General features: G+C 44.1%; 2 protein-coding genes across 2 annotated transcripts in view; one reads left to right on the forward strand and one right to left on the reverse strand.

The window, feature by feature from the left end:
* The first annotated feature begins 2 nt into the window (after positions 1–2).
* IFT81 (intraflagellar transport 81) overlaps positions 3–24,545 on the forward strand; it is a 124,273-nt gene continuing 99,730 nt past the window's right edge. Inside the window, exons 1-2 of the mRNA XM_054594138.1 lie at positions 3–89; positions 624–710. The gene's annotated coding sequence lies outside the window, so the exon portion shown is untranslated. The remainder of the gene's footprint in view (positions 90–623; positions 711–24,545) is intronic.
* Positions 12,273–24,545, reverse strand: part of P2RX7 (purinergic receptor P2X 7) — a 30,593-nt gene continuing 18,320 nt past the window's right edge. The window contains exons 6-13 of the mRNA XM_054594142.1: positions 24,323–24,403; positions 23,561–23,690; positions 23,132–23,268; positions 19,257–19,347; positions 17,505–17,570; positions 17,268–17,417; positions 15,431–15,532; positions 12,273–13,890 (exon numbers count right to left, since the gene is read on the reverse strand). Of these exons, the coding sequence (XP_054450117.1) occupies positions 13,372–13,890; positions 15,431–15,532; positions 17,268–17,417; positions 17,505–17,570; positions 19,257–19,347; positions 23,132–23,268; positions 23,561–23,690; positions 24,323–24,403 (1,276 nt within the window). The 3' untranslated portion in view covers positions 12,273–13,371. The remainder of the gene's footprint in view (positions 13,891–15,430; positions 15,533–17,267; positions 17,418–17,504; positions 17,571–19,256; positions 19,348–23,131; positions 23,269–23,560; positions 23,691–24,322; positions 24,404–24,545) is intronic.

Below are 24,545 nucleotides of genomic sequence, written 5' to 3' on the forward strand. Positions count from 1 at the left end.
GGCGCCGTCTTCCGCGGGGGAGGGCCCGGAAGGAGGCGGTGCGGGACCTCGGGGGCTGGGGCCCGGCCGAACGCGTGACCTCCCTTCGGGTACGAGCGCCGCCCCGAACGGATGGGCGGGGGGCGAGGGAGGGGTGGCTCGGGGAGGACCAGGGACCCCCACCTCCAGAGGGGCTGGGGCCCGGCCCCGGGGAGGGGTCCGAGGGACACTCAGGCCTCGGCAGGGCATTGGTCCCCTCAGGAGGGCTGTGGAGAACGAGCGACCCGCTGAGGGGAGCGGGAGGCTTCGCGGAGTGACCCTTGCCTCGTCAGGGGAGCATTGAGCGACCCCCCCAGGGCCCCGCGGGCAGCCGAGGTGACAGAGCACCGCCCGCAACCCCCGGCGGTCCACGCCACAGGCTCTCACTGCGGGGGGCAGCGGCCGCGCCGCCCGCTCCTCCCCGGGCGAGAAACCACACTTCGGGTGCGCGAGGAGCAGCCCGTGCCGCGGCCCCGCGCTCCGGCCTGGCGGTGCGGCCGGGCCGCTCGCTCCCCGGCGCGTGCGGGTGCTCCCTGGGCTGCGGGGCCGGGCGAGCGGTCTCTCGGGCCGGCCTCGCCGCTGAGAAAGCTTTATCGCCACTTCAGGGAGAGCTGGAGATTAGAGGGGAAATGGAGGAAGCGCCCCCAGGCACTGCTTGGACACCCCTTCCCGCGTTTGTGCGTTCCCTTCAGGTAGGTCTTGACTTTAGCTCCCTTCGCTCGCTCGGCGCGCGTCGCCGGGCCCGCGCGCCGGGCCGGCGCCCCGCCTGGGCGAGCCCGGTTCTGGGAGGCCGCCGTGGAGGAGGCTGTGGTGTGGAGTCGCAGCCAGGGGTTTCCGCGCTGCTGCAGACGCATCGTGGCGATCGTGTGAAATCCACGGAGACCCTTTTTAACCAGTGGAGCGCTTGCAGTCTCGCAGGAAATCCACCTCGATTTTCCTGACACCGTGCGGCTGCTGGCTTCGGGTTTGCAGGGCCTGGGCGCAATGCTCGCTACAGTAGTCGAGGTTCGTGTCTTGGATGAGAGATTTCCTGAACCACCCAGCCTTGGTTTTCCAAATATAAAAGGTTGTAGACGAAGAAAACTTGCAGCCTGAAACTAGTATACTGAGGGGGAACTGTCATTGAAAATCTTAAAAGAAATTTAACCCCCAAAAAAAAAAAAGTGGAACATATTTAAAAAAAAAAAGAAAAGAAAAATGGTAGAAAACAGCCTCTGTCTCAAGAGGTGGAGTTGTTGAGTCGGAGGGCGGAACAGTCGCCGCCCGCCTCAGTCCACAAGGGTCCCGGAAAAGGTGCTGCCGGGGAGGCGGGACCTGACTCCCGCCTTTGACGGGCCCTGCCCGAGGGCGCCTGGCCGCCTTCTCCCGTCCTCCGCGCTGGGGAGGCGAGGGGGAAGGACGGGGAGTCTCCGCCGAAACGGGGCGTGGAGCAGGTGGGAAAGGAAAACCGGGCCTCTCACTTCTCCCTGGATGGGGACTTACAAATGCTCTCCTTGAAGACTCGGAACACATTTCCAGCTCTCATTAATTCTTATCCCATAGTGATGAGTTGATCCCAGCCCGGCAAATACTGAGTTTAAGTGGTCTGCTTTGCACTTCGGAATGAAGTCGGTTAAGAGAAACGCAGAAGTGTTACAGGAGAAACTCCGTTCTTCCTGACGCAGTAAAGGGTTACAGATCAGCAAGGCTGTTAACGAGCAGGGTTTTTTAGGGATAGGCCCTCCTGGAAGAGAGCAGGCCTTGCCCGAAGCCGCGGCCTGGAAAGGCAGAAGAGGTTCAGGGGCAGGGCAAGGGAAGGGCAGCCAGAGCATCAGGTCCTTTGTCTTGAGGACTTACGTAGTTGGTGGGATGGGACAGGGAGATACATATTGATTGGTGGGTAAAGGTGGTGCCAGCTTCCCCCTGGGGATGTGACCACCCAAAAGTAGGGGTGTCTTGGGTCCGTTAGCCCAGAATTCTCATCTTGCTGCAGACGACATTTGTGCGTCTTGTAAAACAGGTATGTAACAGGAAGCAGTTCCCCAAAGTTTTTTATGGCTCTTCCTGTAAGCACCAGGGACCCCCCTTGTAAAACAGATAGTGACCAGAGGTAAGCAATTAACCAAAGTTGTTTTATGGGCTTCTTTGGGCACTGTGGACCCCCATCTTTTCTCCTTCTAGATCTTGGATCTTGGGATGAATACCCGATTTCAAAGACTTTCTTTCCCAGATAGTGGGAATGACACATACAGAATTTCAAGCACTCTCCTCCTCCTGTGCTAGTATGGTGGTTCTTGTGATGTTCACAATACCTGGCAATACTATTGGATTAAGATCAGGGCTGCTGAGTGTTTGGGTGAGATCTGTCTCCCTCTTCCTCCCTGCTTTGGTTTGCTATCTGTCCTACCTAACAAAATTACAAGTGTTACTAACTAGTCAGTATTATATCCTTAGTCCCAACCAGAGAAACTGATCCTGAAAATTGAGTAGGAAAAGAAGTTACTTCATTTACTGTCTTGTTCCTAGGTTATATCACTTTAAGAACAGATTTCTTGAGGCCCTGGCCTCGTAACTCAGATGGTTAGAGCCTCATCCAGATACGTCAAGGTTGCAGGTTTGATATCCAGTCAGGGCACATACAAGTATCAACCAATGAATGCGTAAACAAGTGGAACAACAAATCGATGTTTCTCTCTCTTAAATCAATCATTTAAAAAAACTTCTTGAGGCATAATTGGTATACAACAAACTGCACATATTTAAAGTGTACAATTTGATAAGTTTGACTATATATACACCCATAAAACCATCACCACAGTCAAAATAGTGAATGTATCCAATGTACTGGCCAGAATAATCCTAGTTTATGTCAAATGAAAGTAACTGGTGATAATAGTTGGGGCTTTTCACACACACACCTTAACCACATTTAGTTATGTATTTGTTGTCATAGGCTTGACTGAGTGCAGTCAGTTATTGAGCAACCTAGGGAATTTAGTTTAAAAACAAGTAAGACAGTATAAAAAAATAAATAAGGTACCAAGACAATCCATTGAGGAAAGAATAGTCTTTTTAACAAATGATACAGGAATAACTGGATATCCACATGCAAAAGGATGAAGTTGGACTCCTACTTCCTACCATGTATACAGATGAACTCAGAACAGATCAAAGACCTAAATAAGAGCTAAAACTATTAAGAATCAGATGAAAAAATGCATGTAAGTCTTTGTGAGCTTGGATTAGGCAATTTTTTTTTTTTTAGATATGATACCTAAAACACTGGTGACAAAAGAAAAAAAAATAGATAAATTGGACTTCTTCAAAATTAAAACTTGTGGGTCAAAGGACACCATCAAAAAGGTGAAAAGACAATCACAGAATGGGAAGGTTATTTGTAAATCACATGTCTGATAAAGGACTAGTGTCTTAAATATCTAAAGAACTTTTATAACTCATCAATAAAATGGCAACCCAATTAAACATGGTCAAAATATTTGGACATTTCTACAGAGAAGATACACAATGGTCAATAAGGATATGAAAACTTGTTCAGTATCAGTCACTTGGGAAATACAAATCAAAATCACAATCCCACTAGCATGGCTATAATCAAAACAATCAAAAAGATAGTAAGGCTGTGGACAAGTTGGAAACCTCACACTGCTGGTGGGATATACAATAAAATGGTGCAGCCACTTTGGGAAACAGTTCAGCAATTCTTAAAAGTATTAAACATAGAATTACTGTATAACCTTGCAATTTCACTCCTACGCGTATATCCAAGAGAATTCAAAAGATTTGTTCATGCAAAAACTTGTACATGAGTGTTCATAGCAGCATTATTCCTAATAGCTAAAAAGTGGAAATAACCTAAATATCTATCAAGTGGTGAAAGGATAAGTAAAATGTGGTATATCCATAAAATGAAAGCATTATTTAGCCATAAAAAGGAATAAATCTGATACATACTACAACATGCATGAACCTTGAAAATACTATGCTAAGCGAAAGAAGCCAGATACAAAAGGTCACATAATATATAATTCCATTTATATGAAATGTCCAGGACAGGCAAATCAATAGAGACAGAAAGTAGATTAATGGTTTCCAGGGGCTGGAGGAGGAGGGAATGGGAAGTGAATACTATTGAGTATGAGATGTCCATTTGGGGTGATGAAAATATTCTGGAAATTTAGTTGCAGAACCCTTGTAAATATACTAAAAGTCACCGAATTATACATTTTTAAAGGGCAGATTTTATGGTATGAGAATTACATATCAAACTTTATATCACAAAATAGTGGGGCCAAACCTTATGTTGTTTCTTCATAGGGGAACACCCTCACGCAGAGCACACTTTTATTTTAGATAAAGTTCTAAGTCTGGCTTATTTGGTATCCTTTGTTGCATGTTAAGTCAGTTCACTCACTGTAGTATTCTTCCTCTAAAAACTGCCCTTCCTCAAATAAAGTGCTTCCCAGACAAGGTTAAGCTAAAGGAGTTCATCATCACCAAACTCTTATTATATGAAATGTTAAAGGGACTTACTTAAGAAAAAGAAGATGATCAAAACTATGAACATTAAAATGACAACAAACCCACAGCTATCAACAAATGAATCTAAAAAAAACAAAAACAAACTAAGCAAACAGCTACAACAGCAACAAAATCATAGATACAGAGATCATTTGGAGGGTTATCAGTGTGGAATGGGAAGGGGGAGAATAAGAGGGAAAGTACAGGGATTAAGAAGCATAACTGGTAGGTACAAAATAGATGGGGATGTTAAGAATAGTACAGGAAATGGAGAAGCCAAAGAACTTATATGCATGACCCATGGACATGATAAGCGGAGGGGGGAATTGCTGGAGGGGAGGGGGTTACCTGGCGGAGGGGGGTAAAGGGGGAAAAAATTGGGACAACTGTAATAGCATAATCAATAAAATATATGTAAAATACCCCAATACTGCCCTTCCTCATAGACATGGCCCCAGCAGCCATTTTTATAGTGTGTGACCTTATCAATTGAACCATAGGCTTAACTGACCCAAACAGGGTCAGTTGGATTGTCTCTTTTGAGACCGTTGCACTGGGAGAGAGGCAGCACTTTGCTCTCTGCGAGTGACTGGAACTGAATTGAATAACCTCAGGGGCTATGGCAGAGTCACCTTGGTGGAGAAACCAAGAAGGAGGTTCTGCAGAACCACGGAATGACACAAATGGACAGAGGGACACGGGTGAGAGAGACTAAGGAAATGGCCTCTGGATCTTGCTGTTTCTACTTCCTGGTTTTGCCCCTTTGGTTTGCCTTTGCCCTTAAGATACCCCCATAGCTGTATAATAAATGTACATTTATTTCCTTAAGCTGTTAAGCTTCTGAAACTTGGAATTGAAAATACTTTGGTTATGGTGCCAGGTTCCGAGATGAAAAATATACTGTCACCCATAATGTGGGCATTAAAACAAATGTTTGTATGGATGCAGCAAATTAAGAGGTGGGAGGCACTGCCTGAGGCCACCTATATTAAGAGCAGCAGTAATTGCCCATAAACAGAAATAAGTCCTTATGAAAAGCAGAGCCAAGAACTCCAAAAAGCTCCCAGTCTGGGACAGTTTATTGTAGTTCGGAGGCCAGCAGTGGCCAACTTCAGTGTGCCTTAAGGTGTCGTTTGGTTATAGCATGGTAAGAATGATGTTTGTCACAATAGCCTTGAGCCACAAAAGACCAGTCAGGTGAAACAATATCCTCTGTTCTGGATTATCTTCAGTGAAAAAATGTTTTAAGTTAAATGATCAGGCATTGCAAGGTGTAAAGATGCACTTATCTGGCATATTGCATACATCATAGTATAACTAACAGATACATGTGGTCCAAATGTATAATTAGATATACCTCCATAAACAGCACGTTTCCTAAATGAAGAACATGTTAGTAGCAAAAATGATGAATGATAAATTATTTTATAATTTTGCTGTTGCTTTCTCCGTGGAATCCTCAAGGCTGAAACTGTTACGGAACAGAAGAAAAAACCTGACTCATCTAGAAGGCCACATGCTAAGCACAGATAATCCTCTGGGCTATCTGCTGGATCAGTGGGTCTTGAACCTGTCAGATCCAACGTCCCTTTTAAAAGAAGTATTTTCTAATATTCCTTTAGTAACCCCGAAAGAAATTAATATGAAATATTATGTTATCAAATATGCATATATGTACATGTATATATGTTTGCGTTTCATAATTACTGATGTTGAGCTTTTCATGTGCTTGTCGGCCATTTGTATATCTTTGGTGAAATGTCTGTTGAGCTCCTTTGCCCTTTTTTAAATTAGTTTGTCTCTAAGTTGTAAGAATTCCTTATATATTCTATATACAGTTTTTTATCTGATGTGTGGTCTGCAAATGTGTCCTCCAATTCAGTGGATGGAGTGAATTACACATTATTTGAGTGGAAACAAAGAGGATATTCTTGCAGATGAACTGGATCTATTTTTGTAATTGTGTCTTGAAATCCCAACACATTTTACGTTTGATCTCTAGGATGTAAAAAGACTTCAAAGACCACATCCTTTGATAGGCAACAGAGAATATGAAGATGGATAGGGACAAAAACCAGGAATACAAGAGGTGATGGAGCAGTTGTGAGGTCGACCCATGGAGACTGTGTCTGAAAACAACGGTATTCAGGAGTAGATACTGTGTGTGCCAGGCTGTGTGGGTAGAGAAGATTGTTTCATAGTTGTGCATCCTAGACGCACTATTTGCTTCTCTGGGAGTCTTGTTTCTTTACATATAAAATGGGGATTGAGGTTGTATCTAGTATGTATCTAGTAAGCCTATGACATAATTTTTATGATAACAGCAGAGATCCTGCTAATTGCTTTACAGGCTTCATTTCGTTCGATCTCATGTGAACTGTGAGGTAGGCACTGAAGAGTAAAACTGAGACTTCGATCTTACAATGGTTGCATCAGGATCTGTGTCCGTGTCAGATTTCAGATGCTTTGCATTTAACCGTTTCATTATGTAGCCTTAAAATGCTGTGAAATCATTGTGTTTACTGTAAAACATTGTATAAAGTTATGTGGGACTATTTTTATGGTTCCACTGCTTGGTGTGTACTAAGATTAAGGATAATGAGGATAATGGTGGGGTCACCTTGAAGTGGGAGAAATCTTGCCTGTGGAGATGATTGTTATTGGAACCGCCATACATTTCATCATGTTCTTGACATTAGTATAGTATGTGATAAAATATTTTTCAAATTTATTTAGAAGCTTTTAGATAGCTAAATATTTGGAAGGAATTACCCAACACACTTGGGAAAATAAATCCCAACAATAAAGTCCCATTTGGTGTCAAATCTGGGAACTTTCTAAGATAGTGTCTAAGTTACTGCTATGGAATAATCATGCCCTGCCCACCCCAGGATATCCGTTTTCTAATCGCTGGAACCTGTGAACATGGGACCTTGCATGGCAAAAGGAACTTTGCAGATGCGATTAAGTTAAGTATCTTGAGATGGGGAGATTGATTGCCCTGAATTTTCCAAGTGGGTCCCATTCAATCACAAGGGTCCCTAAGAAACAGAAGGGGACAGCTGAAGAATCGGTCAGTGCAGGCCATGTAATGACAGAAGAGCAGATCAGAGCAATGAGAATGCTGCTGGGAGGCCATGAGCCAAGGAATGAAGCTGGGAAAGACGAGAAATGGATTCCTCACCCGTCACCCACCACCTACCCCTTCTCTCAAGTCTCCAAGGTGTAGTCCTGCCAACACCTTGATATTAGCCTATGAGACTCATTTTGGCCCCGGCCAGAATGGCTCAGTTGGTTGGGAATTGTCCCACAAACCGAAAGGTCACTGGTTTGATTCCCAGTCAAGGCACGTGCCTGGGTTGCGGGTTTGTTTCCTAGGCCAGGGCCTATATGGAAGGCACCCGATCAGTGTTTCTCATATTGCTATTTCTCTCCCTTTCTCCCTACCTTCCCCAGTTTGTAAAATCAAAATAAAATTTTAAAAAAGACTCATTTTGACTTCTCCAGAACTGTAAAACAATATATTTGTGTTATCTGAAGCCACTAAATTTGTGGTAATTTGTTACAGTAGCACTAGGAAACTAATACAGGTACTAACTCCAGAGAAACATTATAAACATAAAATTCTTAATTTAGATCATGCCACAAAGAATGCCATTTACTGTCTTTAGTCTTTAATCTTGGGATATCTTGATTTGTTTTCTTTTGGGCAGATTTTGGTTTATGTTTTTCTGTGTATACTCAAATATATGGCAAGGGACCAAGGGCTTAAGGGAGAAGTACAAAGATAACTCCAATAGGTAAATAATTATTCCGCCACAAAGGACTTCTATAGGTACAGAAAATAAATCTCTTGTCCAAACAAAATACTAAGAGCTTTAAACATTCAAGACCATTTGTGTGAACTAAGATTTTTCCCCTTAAAAATAAGTAGAAAATAAAGATTTTTAACAAAGTAGAAACATTTGCCTCAGTTAATGTTTTTAATGACTTAGTGGTAACCAAGTGGGAATCCTATGTACTGATGCTGCGATAGGTAATAGACCAAAGGGACAAAGGCTACAAAATACATAGATTTAACCTGAAACTCTTACAGCACTTTGAATCCCACCCAGGATGTCTTGTTTGTGTGTGGTACACCTTCAAGCAAAGGAGGTCAATCTGTGTGTGGTAACTGTCCTGTGCTGCTGGGACTGAGAAGTTTCCTGGGCTGCGGAACTTTCAGTGCTAAAATCGGGTGAGTCCTGAGCACCCAGGAGGAGTTGGTCACCCTCCGAAGGATGAAGTCACCGGGCTGCAGGACGGTTACAACAGCACGATTCTGGATTCTGAGCCAGGCCCCTGCTCACTTCACCCCAAACTTCACTCACTGGGTAGTTGTGCTGACTCAAGTTGTAACAGATCTGTTTGGGAAAAAAGAGAGAAGGGGTTGCTGCAAGAAGCAGGGAGATTTTCTAATGTAGTCTCTAAACTGCACTTCTGATCTTTTATCAGCAACTTTCAGCTTATTTAAATGTTTGAATAAAAACAAAACAAAAAAGCATCAAAGGTGTGCCTTTTATGTGACTTGTCTCATTATGGAAACCCATCTGCTTTTTTCTCTAGTGAAGACAGAGTTTTCTGAAAAACACAGAATGTATGTTAATCTCTCCCCCAACAGTGATTGGAGTATTAGCCAAATAAACAATCTCTAGCAGATCTAAATCCGGCACAATGGGAATCCAGGTTTCTTCGGCTCTGCACAGCAGTTTCTGTTTTGAAAACGACCTTCGCTTAAGTGATACTCAGAACCCCATTTAACAGTTGAGTCAGAGCTTAGCCTCATTAGTGTTTCATAAAACGTCGTGGAAGTCTCCTTGTTTTTTCTAGTCATTTTCCCTCCATCTGTCATAAGAGGCTTCTCTTTACAATAGTTGGTGACTAAGAGAACAAAAGCACAGAGGGATGGCCTCATCAGACTCCAAAACCATCAACCTGATGATAATATTTTTATTTTTTTTAGATTTTATTTATTTTTAGAGGAAGGAGAAGGGAGGGAGAAAGGGAGAGAAATGTCAATGTGTGGTTGCCTCTCACATGCCCCCAACTAGGGACCTGGCCCGCAGCCCAGGCATGTGCCCTGCCTGGGAATTGAGCCACACCAACCAGGGCATGATGATATTTTAAATTTCCATTGTCTGGGTGCAGGTTAAAATAACACGTAAGTTGATATAAGCAAATCACAAAGCATTGTCTTGGGATTTTCCCAGTTTGTTTTTTCCCGTCCTTAAGTGTAGCCCCTGAAAAATCAGCAAACACTGCATCTGCATAGTTTCATAACTCTCAAGTGTTAGGTGCCTGTGACGTGACCTATGCAGAGACATGTGAGGTGTGTGCTGTGCAGCTGTAAGTCAGCACAGCCAGCAGGAAGTGTTTATGGAGGGTAGCATCCTGGCCCTTTCTTCAGTTGCTCCCATTTTTCTGTTTCTTTTTCCATCTCTTGGTCACTAAGATATTTCATGGGAAGTGGGGTGACAAATGGTAGTTATTTTCTTTGCGTGAATTGGTGGTAAAGGGTGCCTCTTTCCTGTCCTAAGAATTATCCAGAATGCTTATCTCTCTCTCTCCTGCTAGCCTCTCTTTTTTTTTTTTTAAAGAATTTTATTAATTTATTTTTAGAGAGAGGAGGAGGGAGGGAGAAAGGGAGAAGAACATTAATGTGCAAGAGAAACGTTGATCAGTTGCTTCTCACCCACCCCCAACCTCACCCACTCCCAACCAGGGACCTGGCCTACAACCCAGGCACGTACCCTGACTAGGAATTGAACCAGCAACCTTTCGGTTTGCCAGATAACGCCCAACCTACTGAGCTACACCGGTCAGGTTGTGCGGCTAGCCTCTTTACTAGGGTTGAGGCACCATCAGCCTCAGCTTTCTGTTTAGCCCAAATCTGCCAGTCATAAGTTCAGGTTGTCACCTGTACTTCTGACCACTTAGCTATAAACTGGGGGTTCCCATAGCCCCTCCCGAGGTCCAGTCATTTGGTATAATAGCTCTTGGACCTCAGGGGAACTCATACTTACATTGACTGCTTTATTATAAAGGATATAATAAAAGATACAGGTGAACAACCATATGAAGAGGTACACAGGACAGGGTACGGAAGGGTCATGAGTATAGAAGCTTCTGTACCTGTGGGCTTGGTGTATACCACCTCCCAGTATGCAAATGTATTCATCAATCCAGAAGCTCTGTGCTCTTCATATTTTAGACATTGTGATGGAGGTTTCATCACGTAGGCACAATCAGTTATTAACTCCATTTCCAGCCCCTCCCCATTTTGGAGGGTGAGGGGTTGGGACTGAAAGTTCCAAGATCCTAACCCTGCCTCTGTCTTCCTGGTGACCAGCCCCCATCCTAAAGTTACTCAAGAGCCTACCAATAGTCACCCTACTGGAACACAGACACTCTATCACCCAGGAAATTCCACGGGATTTAGCAGCTGTGTCAGAAACTGCGAGATAAGAGACCAAATATATGTTTTTTTATGTCATAATGCTCAGTGAATATATGTTGAATGAATGTGCCAGTGAATGAGATAACTGTGATTTGGGCATATTCTGAGAAAAGGAAGGAAAAGGAACACTTCAATAATCATGAATTTATATACATTTTTTTATTATCAAAACAGCTGAAGACACCTACATTGCCAAGCCAAAATTAGAAGTGTTTAGAAAATGGTTCCCTCTAAGGAGAGAAATGTAAGTCCACTACTAATTCTACATGAAATCAGCTTTACAAGAAAGCAGATCTCTGATACGGAGGGGAAGCCGTGAGTACTGTGCAGTTACCGTAACAGAAGAATGGACTTCAGTACCAGAAGACAGAGCCTACAAAATGTGATTCTCCTTGGCATGCCTTCAGCGATGACATTATTTTAGGTGATAGACTAATAACAGGAATGCAAATATGATGCATGTCATTGTAGGAGGTGTCAGATATTTTACACACAGTTGACATCACACATCACCCTCTCACTTAGAGCACCTGTGGGGAAGGGGATCCAGTGATTATCTCTCATTCCAAACTCTGACTCTACCTGGGGCCTGCACATCCTCCAGACTTCCTCCACTGAAAATCACCAGGAATGAGGCTCCAAAAAATAAAAGGATAAAGACTCAGAGGTCATCAAAATGGAAGTCTGTAGCTGTTACTAAAATTCAGGGAGTAGGAATTTCAATCCTGAAGTCACATATAATCCACTTTTTAAAAATATCTTGGGAAGGTAGCAAAAATGAAAGTTCAGTCTGGCCTAATTAACCTGATTCCTGAGTTGAAAGCCAGATAAAATCCTGGATCACAAAGAGAAGAGTTTTGTTCATCTTATTTTAATACAGTAGAAAGCTGCTGGTTTTTAAAAAAGTATTAAAATGGTAAATCTTACAGTATGTATAAAAAACCTCACAGACCCTTCATCAGTCACAGCATTGAATAATGATCTCTATTTGTTCTTTAAAATAGTTGTTGAGAAATAGTCAACTCTAGTGCCAAAACCATGAAAAGGAAATCCTGCAGGAGGACCCTAAAACCTGCAGCAATCCATTTTCATATGCCTAGAGAGGCTGATATACAGGAATAGTAAAGGTTTGTGTGCAGGTTCCTTTTTAAGTGGCATCCAGACTGCATACCCTTTAATTGGCTGAGAAGTGCAGGATGTTAAAAAGCACAAAGGCGGCCTTTTCCAGTTTTTAAGTTACTTCCAGTCATAGAAATGTGATGCAATTGGAGTGCATTGGGTAGCTTGGTAGTTAGAGGCGATGGATTCCAGGGCTGTGCTGGCGAGTTCCCTGATTTGGTCTGCAGCCCTCCTAGAGTTGCTGAATAGGAGCCATGGCCCCTGAGGAGCTCCGGGGTGGTCCAGGCTCCCTAAGACCTTTAGAACCAGGGAAGGGATGGGCTGAGTGTATGGCCCCATGAGTCAGGCCTGCTCTTTTGTCCCAGTTTTCTGTTGCTATGTAAACAAAGAACTCCCAACTTAATGGCTTAAAACAGTGTGGGTTCACTGGGCAGGTCTCTTGGGGTGTCTCAGGCAGTTGCAGATGTGTGTGGGCTCTTGAAACATCTGGTCTTCTCAACCACATCTAGTGACTGGGCTTGTATGATTTGAAAGCTGGGACTGGTCAGGATCTGCCCTCTCCACATGGCTTCTTGGGCTTCCTCACAGTCTCAGAATAGTCAGACTTTCACCTGATGGCTGGCTTCTTTCACAGCAAGAGTGCCACGGGAGAGGGAGTGGAAGTCGCCAGCCTCTTAAGACCAAGACCTTGAAGGTAACACAGCATCACTTCCACTATTGGATAAGCCATCAGAGCCACCCAAATGCAAGGGAGGAGACATAACCCTCAGGTCTTGAGGGACAAGTGCCACAGAATTTGTGGCAACTTTAAATCCTCCACATTCTCCCACCAGGACCCAGGACCCAAAGGGTTTGTTCATAGTGGGATACTATCCAAGTCCGAATTCATAATGAGCTTCGTATGGTAGCTCTTTATGCATGAATAAGAATTTTCCCTCCCCATGTCTCTGTGAGATAGTAGGTTGGATAATAAGGCAACTGAGGTAAAGAGGTTAAAGGCCTAGGATCACACAACTTCCTAGGGACAGAATTGAGGCAGACACCTGAATCTTTTGACTGGTAGTCCATGCTGAGCTCTTCTGGCTTACTTGTTTACCGAAGCCTCTCTGCTCTCTGACACAGACAGAGCTGTAGTGGAGAAAAGCACATTTCCCTTTGTCTGAAAATCTGGCTACAGATCTTTGCAGTTGAAGCTCAAGATGCAAGCAAAGGTAATGTTACTATGGCTGCTCAGCCCTATCCAACCAGCAAGGACTCTTGAAGCCACTGTACTGGCCTTCACTCTTGGGAAACTCATTCCGGATCCTCCAGCGGCAACAGCTGGGCAGGATAGCGAAGTCTGCCAGGTCCTGGGAGCCGAAGCGCCAGGTGGCATAGCACCTGTAGGCACAGTGCCGCAGCCGGCGGTTGGCGCTGTCCTCATCCAGCGCGAGCAAGGGCTCCTGGTAGAGCAGGAGGAGCTGCAGGGCACGTCTGGACAGGACAAGCTCCCTGAACAGCGCTGAGGTAGTGATGCAGGCACCTGCCTCCTTCCGACAGCACAGCTCCTCGATGCATTGGCGGTTCTTAGGGAGTTGGGACGGGAGGCAGTTTCCACACTTGCACCAGTTGGGGCTGTTAGATGTCGGAGTCACCACTTCTTTAAGCAGCTGCATCTCCTCTGGCTGTCCAGGAATGGGGGGTGGGACTGGGGGAGACAGGGGCAGCCTGGACAAGTCTGTGAAATCCATCAAGGGTCTCTGTAAAAGGCAAGTTTCCAAACCCATCAGCCATGACAACTCTTAGAGGTCTGGGTTCTTAATTTTATTATTTAACTTATAAAATTATATTTAATACGACATCAATACTAGTAGCTAGCCTGTGTGAAATGTATGTATCAAGTAGTCTTTCACAAGCATTGTCTCATTTAAGCCTTCGAAGAATCTCATGAGCTGTGTGTCATCATGTCCGCTGCACAGATTTAGAAAGGGAAATTCTGAACAGCCAGGCCGCAGTGCGGGCATCACCTCTTCAGAGAGACCTTCTTGCTCTGACTACCCAAGTTAGGTGCTTCCCCTCCCCTAGACCATTTTCTTGCTGCATGATGAGGGCCTACATTCTTCATAATGCTGACTGCCCTCTGAAATGATCTTTTTAATCAATGTGTTTACATGATGATTTTTCTGCATGAAAGCAGGGGCCCTGTCTGTTTTATTTATTGTCATACCCCTGATGCGAAGGGCAGTACCCAGCAAACTGTAGACAGTAAAAATTGGTTGACTTAGATCCACTCTCTCTTTTCCCACCAGGCCCGTCCTTCTGGCGAATCCATTTGTTATGCTCCAAGAAAAATGGTCATAACTGCCATCATTTATATATGTCTATTCTTTGTGACATTATACCTACTTTCCTTCACCAGACAAAAAAAAAGTCTTGAGTCAAGTACCTTAAAAGTGAATAGTTCTTGTACACAAATGTTCACAGTAGCACACCTTAGTTTCAGTCTTTTAGCCTCCAGAACTGCGAGAAGAGGCCATTTCTGTGGCTTTAAGCTACTTAGTTTGTGTAATTTATCATGGCAGCCTGAGAACTAATGTGTTAGTGAGGATGTCCAACAACCAGAACGGCCAGGGAGAGTGTGAATTGGAACACCCACTAAGAGAAGTGTTCAGCGATAGCTACTGAAGCTGAACACACGCCTGCCTGGGGACTTGGCAGTTTCCCTTCTAGGAGCCATATGCTTACCATAGCGGCAGCATCGGCGTGGTCACCAAATGGAAACTACCCAAGTGTCCATCAGCAATAAAAGGGAAAAAATAAACTGGATGTTTGTAAAATAGAAATTACACAAGAATGAGAACGAGCTCTTGCTATAGGCAACATCATGGATGACTCTAACAAAAATAATGTTGAGTAAAAGAAGCCAGACATTCAACAGAGTATATACTGAATATATACTATAGGATTCAAATTTTATAAAATTCTAGAAGAGGTAACCACCTGAAACTAATACAATGTTGAATGTCAACTATAATTGAAAATTTAAAAAAATTTTTTTAATTCTAGAAGAGGTAAAAACTAACCTTTGGATATAAGGTAATGATGACTTTTAAGGGAGGGTAGTGATTGGGTAGAGACATCAAAGGGAATTCTGCTAGTAATACTCACTTTTCTCATCTGGGTGCTGGTTACCTGTGTTAAACTTCATCAAGTATGATTTGTATAAATTTCTAGATGTATTTGTATTTACTAGTAAGTTTTCTTCTTTTTTTTTTTTTTAAACAAAATGTTTTAACTTACTGGGACTTTTCTGCCGTTGACATCTTGCAGACTTCTCCCAAGTAGCTGTTCGTCCACCATTCTGATGTGGGATTCATCCACAAAGGACACATATTTTAATGTCTAGGGAAAGGAGTTTAAAATTTTTATCTTTTTTGTATAGAATTATTAAGAATTGCATACCTGAGCATAACATAAAGTCAAGTATTATTCTCATTTACCAAGTGACAAACTGTTAAACAAGTTAACCAGAAACTCTTGTTGACCAAGAACAAATGATTTCTGAGTTTAAAGGTAAATCAGAAATGGAACCTCATACACCTTAATCTGTGGACTCACCAGGGTATCCACAACTTACTTCCTAATGTTTATAGGCACCCTGCCAAGCACTATGTAAAGTTTTTTTGTTATGCTCCCTAAATTTAAGTTACTCTAGATTGACTATCTCCAGAAAGTTACATTCTTGCAACTTAAATTATTTATATTTTCATTAAATTTCATCCTGTATTGGGCCATAAAATAGTGATTATTTTTAGCTGCAAAAATGAACTTTTATTTCAAATTGTGTGTAGATGCACAGCAGACAATGACTCATGCATTCAGTGGCTAGAAAAGGACTGAATTGTTCTTGGATGAGGGAAAGACAGAGAAACCCTCTTTGTTGTGCTTGTGTACCAGAGTTTTCTCATTGGTTGGGGGAAATCATGGAGCCGAGTGTCAAGTAACTGCTTAGTAAAGTCCCAATTCAACCATCAAAACAACACAGGTGAGCTGAAGTTCATTAGTCTCATCCCTTATCCTAGGCCCCTCTCCAGAAGGAATCACAATCACTTTTGTGTGTGTCCAGTGCCTCTTTGTATGTATATATAACCCCCCCACACATATATGTGTGTATAATACGTGTAAAATTATAGAGAATAAGTAACAATATATACAATATATATGTATGTGTATATATGTATGTGTATAAAATACATGTAGGCAATACATAGAATTAGTTTGTGTGTGTAGTTATTTTGTACCTATATCATACCATACGTATTGTTCTGTAGTTAGCTCGTTTCCTCTCAAGAAAATGTCTTGGATACTTGCCAGCACCTATAACATAGCGGTTATGAGCATGGGTTCTGAAACCAGCCTGGTGGAATTTCAGCTCAACACTAACTAGCTGTATGATTTTGGGCAAACTATTTCACCTTCCTGTGCCTCAGTTTCCTCATCTATAGAAAGGGATAATAGTATCACCTGTCTGTAGCATTGTGAAGATTCAGTGAGTTAGTATCTATAAAGCACTTTGAAGCGCTGTATAAACATTCACTATTGTTTTGATCTACCTCTTTCTTTTAAACTGGTGCCTGGCGTTTCTTGCTATGGATTTATCATAGTGCAATGCACTGCGCACTGATTGGGGCAGAAGCTCTTTCTTCAGCGACTGTTGCACCGCAGGAACACCTTACAAACGCGTAGCACTGTTAACACTTGGGTTCTCATGTGAATGTTTCTCTAGGGCAGGTGGGGAGTGTGGAAATGCTGGGCTGTACAGTGTGTCCCTTTTAAATGTCATTAGATACTGCCAAGTTGTTCTCTAAAGTCATTATGTGATTTTTTTTGTCTGTACCCACTTAATAAATCTGATAAAATTGACAAGTTCTGGAACGTAAAAATCTGTTCTTCCTCTATCTTGCCTCTCCATTTTTGTTTCTATTCTTCCCTAAGACCAAAGGTTGCATCTGAGAGATGGTGGAATGGGGTCAAGGCCAGAGACTAGTTCACCCTGGGTTCACACCTCTGAGGCTGGCCTTGTTTTTGTGCACGTCTCAGTGACGGTGTTTGGGCACCCACAGACAGAGAGCCTCACCCGCTTTGGCTCCATGATGACCTCGCACTTCTTCCTATTGTAATACTCGTTGACTCTGCAGCCTTCACAGCACTTGCAACAGGGATAAATGAAGGATCGACAACATGCACTCGAATAAGCGTTGATGAGAAAGTCAATGAACACAGTGGCCTGGGAAGAACCCAGACAAGTGCCACGTTAGTGAAACTTCTTTTTGCCAAAGCATTAGCATAAAGCACGGGAAGGAGAAGGCCTTACCAAACCAAAGTAGGAGAGGGTCGAGCCGATGTACACGATCAGCGGGATAATGTCAAATTTTCCTCCCTGAAAACAGAGTGGGAAAGGTTACTCAGCTGAAATTCAGAGCGACGCTCTTTTTCTACCATGTCATTGTTAGGGCCAGGAAAGGGGGGCGTCTGATGCTATGACTTTGACAAATGCATCCACAGTGTTCAAAGCAACAGAGGCTGTGGAAACTGAGAATAGGACTCTCATTCTGCCTTCCCAGATGTGCTTGAAAACATGAATGTTTTAAACAAAGCTGCACTGGGACCCACACTGAGAGGAGACCCACGGAAGGTTGTTGTTTCAGACAAGGCGAGGGTTTCAGACAAGCTTTCCCTTAAAGTGGTCTGAGGTTACTTAGGAAGAGAAAGGAAGGAATGTCTGCACAAACTCTTCCCTTAGGTGTCCTTGTGGTCTTTATTTTCAGTGGCCTTTCTACCTTCTCAGCAGTGTCTCATTGATTATTGCGCTGCTCATCACCATGTTGCATAGGTAATGTGCTGTCGGACAAGGTGGCATGGGCAGGTGTCAATTTTTTGCATGTATAGCAACCCCGTCTTTCCTTCTTCTGGAGACAGCGCCCCAGTTTTCCTTTGGAGAACTAACCCTGTCCATACTTGGTGTGGGGGAGACTATTCCATGATGTGAGTGCTGTCTGACCTGCAAGCTGGACTCTGGCTGGAGCAGAGACTGCTTACCACGACCCCCCTTAGAGACGGATCACGATCAGTGCTCATTCTGACATAAAGCAGCACCCCTCCTGCCTCCTGCTGCCTGCTGGTTCCTGGAATGGGCCGTTGTCCTGACCCCACCAAGCATGTGAAATAATTGCCCGTACCTGGCAGCATTCACGTATTAGTACCTGTGGCTGTCCCCTTTTCACCCTATGGAATCCTCGGGCACATGTTAAGTGGCTCAGGGGCCCATTTTGTCTTGCAGCTGCCCAAGATGTGCTTTGTATGTAAGTTTCCCTTCATAAACTCTCACTAGACTGGAGTAGCCTGCCTCTTTCTTCAGTCTTTCCCTGACCTCCACTTACAGAGATAGATTTTCAGTCCCAGGACCTTCCCCTGGGTCTGTGCGTACTAACCCTTGGTCCATATAGTTTGCGGGGGAAATGGCTGGGTCAGAGCTGGTCCAAGACCAGCCATTGAGAGTATGGCATAATGCTGGTCACAGCGATTAGATGAAGTTGCTAACCTGGTAAGATAAAAGGAGCTGCCTTCCACCACCACACAGAGCTGGACAGCAGGGGACGATGCCAGAGCAGAGAGCAGATGTAAGAGATGGAGCGAGGCAGGTCCTTGATGATGCTGTTAGAGGATATGGATCCAGCTATGCTGGAAACTGAAATGGCCCCTGTACCTTTCAGTGATGTGAACTAAAAAAAAGAAGCCTTTTTTTTCCAAAGCCAGTTTGAGTTGGCTTCTGTTACTAACTACTTTACTTTGTACAGGGATTTCTTTCTCCCCCTTTTTTTTAAAGCATCAGGAGACTTTTAAATAGAATATTATGTATTTTTCCCCATCTCACTCTTGTGTTCATCAGATGGCTGTTCATGGACAGACCCTAGGACATTTTTTTCCCCTGCTCTTATCCCACATGTGAGATGCACAGTACCAGCTTCTGACTGTCACCAAAACGTTCACCCCTTGAGGCACTACAGCAACAGTTAGGACACAGTTGTAGAAATGCAGATGCCCATGGCTGGGAGCAGAGACTTACGGTGCCAAAGACCAGGATGTCAAAACGGATCCCAAAGACTTTTATCAGAGTCCGTTTTTCAACATTGTTTTCCTTATAGTACTTGGCGTATCTGTAGGAGGAGAAGGAGCCGTATTTATAAAGTTCTGTCTGAAAGTGCAGGAGTTTTATGAAAAGAAAAATCAAGACAATAGCTGATTTAGGCTTCCTTATCCATCTTCTAGCTCTGCCGTTGTTGGCAGCAGGAAGAACACAGTGCAAACCCATCCAAACCCATGAATGACTCTCTGACTGCCTGGAGCTGCAGGGCCACTTCCCCACGTCGCCCCTCTACTGCCACCACACAGAGTGAGGAGAAGTCTGCTTTTTGTTTAACATTAACAGGAACAGCTTTTAACCAACAACACAGGATTTTAAAAAAGCAGAGATTAAAAAAAAAAAAAGCTCCAAGCAATTTGATTATTCCTTAAGAGAGACAAAGAGGTTTTCTAGAACAAAGTGTTGGTGGGGGGGGTGAATCTTAGATACTAGTCATTGGACTGAGGACAGCTATCTCAGCCATCTGTTCTGACTGTATTCTTTTAGATTCTGTATATTTGTCTATTTGGCATCCTTTATGACAGGGTCATATTAACAACTGAAGTTGTTTACATCTTCCCTACAATCCAGCTTTTGCGAGTGCATGAAAATGACGTTACACACTCTCCAACCAATCCTGAGTCCATATCCCCAGCCATCAGCCAGGGCCAGATACCAGACAACCAGAGACCTCCCTGGAGCCCAGAACTTGCCCATGTTACTCAAGCTAATCCATGCTAAGCTCTTTCCCCTGGCTTGCTTGCCTCTCCCCAGGCAAACGCAGTAAGGGCTCTGGGTCAGGCTTTCCCCTCGCTCCTGCCTCCTGACCAAACCCGGTGCTTCCCCCTGTGGCCCTGTGTGGCCCCCTCCTTTCTGGAAATGTAATAGAATTCTTCGTTCTATGGCAGTCACCTCTCCACGTCATCACTCAGATTTAATCTATAGTCTCCCTATAGATTAAAACCCAAACACAAATCATAACCACTGCAAATATGCACCTCTCACCAGGGCTACTGTCAGAAAATGTGTTTTATTTTTCATGAACAATTAGGGAAGCTTAAAATCAAAATCCTCAAGAAACTTTTAAATCTGTCCCTCCCTCTTACCACCTTTCAGTAGTTGTTTTTAGGTAAAGGTATATATTTTCTTTCTGTGTTACTATTTCAGTTTTTTACAGGTGCGGGGAGAAAAGGAAACAAGACAGGTACTCTGCCAGGATACAGTATAGAGCATCTGAAACTTTTTTCTTTTTACTCTCAAAATCTGACATTGAGATCGGTTAGAAATTTTCAAATGCTTTAACGTGTTTCCGGCCAGAGATGTTTCACTATCTTTGCATTTGATTGTTCTCATTCCATGACAGTTCTTTCTTCTTCTCCTCTGTTGAGTGATTTGTGTTTTAATGCACAGAGCAGGCATGCATTCCACTCCATGCCCTGCAGTTGCATTGTCTCTGCAAGTTCGTTTGGGAAGGTTAACACTGTACAGTATAAATACTCAAATTTCTGCTTTCAAGGTTTTGATGGAGTGATTCTCAACCTGAGGGCAAGAATCACTTGGGAAGTGTGTTCAAAGGCAGATTCCTGGGCCCTATACCCACAGGGTGGTTTCAGAAGGTCTGAGATGTTTCTCAGAATCTGTTTCCAGCAGAGGTACCAGGTGGTCCTGGTGCAGGTGGTCAGGGGGCCACACTCTGAAAAATAGTAAGCCCTGGGCAAGGATTTTTTTGCACATTGTAATGGGTTAAAGGGCCTCTCCCCAAAACATTACATCCAAGTACCTAACACATGTACCTGTGAATATGACTTTATTTGGAAATAGAGTCTGCAGATGTAATTAAGGATCTCAAAATGAGATCATTCCTGATTTAGGGCAGCCCTAAATCCAATGACTCGGGTCCTCACAAGAGAAAGGAAGGGGAGGGCTGAAACAGAAACACCGAGGAGAAGGCCGTGTAAAGGTAGAGGCAGATGCTGCAGAGACGCAGCCACAAGTTAAGGAACGCCTAGAGCCATCAGATGCTGGAGGAGGCAAGGAAGCGTCCTCCCCAAGAGAGTTCAGGGGGAATATGCTCCTGCTGACCTCTTGATTCTGGACTTCTGTCCTCCAGAACTATGAGAGAATAACTTTCTGTTGTTTAAGCTGCCACGTTTGTGGTAATTTGTTACAGCAGACCCGGGAAACTCATACACACACATACCCCTTCTGAATCAGAGGAGAGCATCAGGCATTCTGTGTGGGTCTGCTCTAGCTACACATCCTGTAAATAAACCAAGTCATGTGTTCACCTAATAAGGACTTTTGCGATGGACATCTTTTGGTAAAAGACAGAAATTGTGTAATGTGATTGGCCCCATCAAATTCCTATGTTTTACAAAGTAATATTTTTTCATACACCTCATATAACCCATAATTGCCTTCCCTTTTATGTGGTGTTTAGACAATTTATTTTTGGCTACATATTTCTTCTGGTGACAACAAATGTTCTAACACTTTGTTCTAAAAGAATATTAGCATCATAACAATCTCAGTTCTTCAGAAAGCTCAGACCTCTTCAGGAGCTGATGTTCTTAGGCTTAGCTCGGCGGGCGACTTGAAGGACATTTGCTAGCATCTGGTCAGTACATTGCCCTCCATGCTTCTGCTGATTGCTAAGAAAACAGCCTGCGAGGGCAGTCAGGGACCACTGATCCCATCCTCTCTTCTTGCTAACGGCCATAAGCCTAGTTGGCAGAGCAGCGGGGGATGAACAAAATGTTACCAAGACTTTGAGCTGGTTTCAGTGCCCGGGAAGAAACTCCACTTTCCCAGGGGAGGCAAACAGCCTTTCATGTCTTGATCTCAACCAGCCTTTAATCAAGGATTTCAAACTCCAATTCCTACAGGGGCCCAGCAGGTAACAGAAATGAGTCATGCAGGCTGGGTATAGGGCAGTAAGGAGTGGTGGGCAAACCCCAAATCGTGCTCTTTCTAAAGGGAACCACTAATAATATCTCCAGCTGAGTGCTGCTGTGTGGACTGTGAACTCAGCGTCGTCAAATGGTTAAATTTCTTTTCTTCCAAATAGTTTAATTTTTCAAGAAAAGCAGGAAGTCTAAATTTTTATATAGACTGTCTCAGCTTTCAAAACATTATGCAGTCCAACAAGTAAATAAATATTATAAGCATATACATATATACATAGTTGAAGGCTGCTTACCGGTTTATGACATTACTTTAACATCTAAGAAGAAAGTACTTTTTGGTGCTAGGTGATAGTAGTCAAGACCCGTGCCTCTTAAACTTTAATGTGCCTGTAAATCTCCTGGGAATCTTGTTAAAAAGGCAGATTTTGATTCAGTGAATCAAGGGTGGGGCCTGAGATTCTGCAGCGTAACAAGCTCCCAGGTGAGGCCCGTGCCTCCAATCCCAGGACCGCCCTTTGGCGGCAAGAATTTGGAGTGCCGCAATACCGAATTGTAAGTGCGCTATGGTCTCATATAAGCCTCGTGAAAAAATGGGTCACACGAAGGAACATTCACCAGAGGGTTATCGATTATCTCAGGGTGAAGGAATTAACAGTAGTTTTTAATCCTCTTCTCTGTGCTCTTCTCTGTTTTCCCCAGTAGTGTTTTCTTTTACAAAGAGTGTGCATCTCTTCAATAATTAAAAAGAAAAATTCATTCACCACCTCGATCTTAGAGGAAGTCCTTTCCATTCATCCTGTTGCCTTGGGAACCAAATCTAGGCTTACTGACTACTGGGGATGGCACAATTCAGCAGGGCCTGGCAGGCCCCTGGGGAGTCCAGGTGGTCAATCCGACCTTGGGCACTGTTACCTGAAGTTGTAGCCAGGGTGCAAGGTCTCATTGGTTATCTTGTCGTCAAGGCGACGGAACCTGTATTGTGGACGGCAGTGATGGAACCAGCGGTCCAGGTTGCAGTCCCAGTAGATCTCAATGCCCATGATTCCTCCCTGAGGAAGACAACAAGAGGCGATCTCTAAGTCCTGCTGGACGTGGGAGGCAGCCACCAGACATCTCCCCGCATAATGATGATTGCTCAAGGAAAGGTTTTCTTTTTGGAGGAAAAAGTGGCGCTTAAAGGTTTCAAAGCCATGAGCAAGCCCTATCTTACTCACAGTTATTACGGAGGCAGCTGCAAAGGCAGCCACCTGCTCCTCCTCCTCAGCCTCTTGGCCATTTGACATCTTCCATCCCCCAACACAACCCCTCTCCCACACCTCACGGTACAAAGGCACCACCAACCTGAATTGCCACTTCTGAAAAGTTATCTCCTGTTTCTTGGAAAATATCTCCTAGTCGGAAAATGGGGCACAGTGGATCCTTAGTCTTGTGAAAGATGCAAGTCTTGTTGAAATCTGGCAAGATGTTTCTCCTGCACATCATGAAAAGCAAACAAACGTTCCCATCGAAGACCGGGATCTGTCTCTCCAATAGAATGAGCCAGGGGAGTGACTGGGCTCCCCAAGGGCCCCTAGTGATCCCCGCCTCCTGGTATTCTCACCCTTGTGGGGTCCCCTTCCACACTGTAGCAGGGTTGGTCTGTGTGACTAATAGCATGTGGCAGAAGTGATGGTGCATCGCTTTCAAGTTTGGGTTATGAAAGACTGTGACTTCCACGTTGGTTCCTATCAGGCTTGCTCGCTCTGTGTCTCTCTTGGATCATTCGCTCTGGGGGGGCCATCATGTCCTAAGGACACTCAGGCAGCCCTAGGGAGAGGCTCACATGGTAAGGAACTGGGCCCCCTGGCCAAAAACCACAGGAGTTCACTTGGAAGAGGATTCCCCAGCCCCGGTCAAGCCTGGAGATGATTCCAGCCCCGTTGACAGCTTGGCTACAACCCGAGAGACCCCGAGCTAGAACTGCCCAGCCAGGTCGTTCCTGGATTCCTGGTCTACAGAAACTGTGTGAGATAATAAATGTTTGTTGTTTTAAGCTCCTAACTTCAGGGGAAACTTGTTACACTGCGGTAACTGGCAATATGGACAGACATTCGGGGCACTTACGTGGTGTAATTGTGGCCAGGGAAGTCAATATTGTTCTTGATGAACACAGTGAAGTTTTTGGCACTGTTCAAGAGCGCAGGCCTGAGAGAGAGACATGCAACATGGGGATCGGTGACTGTAGGCACCATGGAGTCAGCGGACTGGTGGGGCCAGAGGCTTCTGGTCTCTTGCTTAGGTCATTGCGATGAGTGGAGAGAAAAGCAACCTAGTGCGCAAAACCTCC

The sequence above is a fragment of the Pteronotus mesoamericanus genome, unplaced genomic scaffold (genome assembly GCF_021234165.1).
Source record: "Pteronotus mesoamericanus isolate MK-2021 breed Mesoamerican mustached bat unplaced genomic scaffold, CSHL_Meso_final scaffold_507, whole genome shotgun sequence".
Taxonomy (NCBI): domain Eukaryota; kingdom Metazoa; phylum Chordata; class Mammalia; order Chiroptera; family Mormoopidae; genus Pteronotus; species Pteronotus mesoamericanus.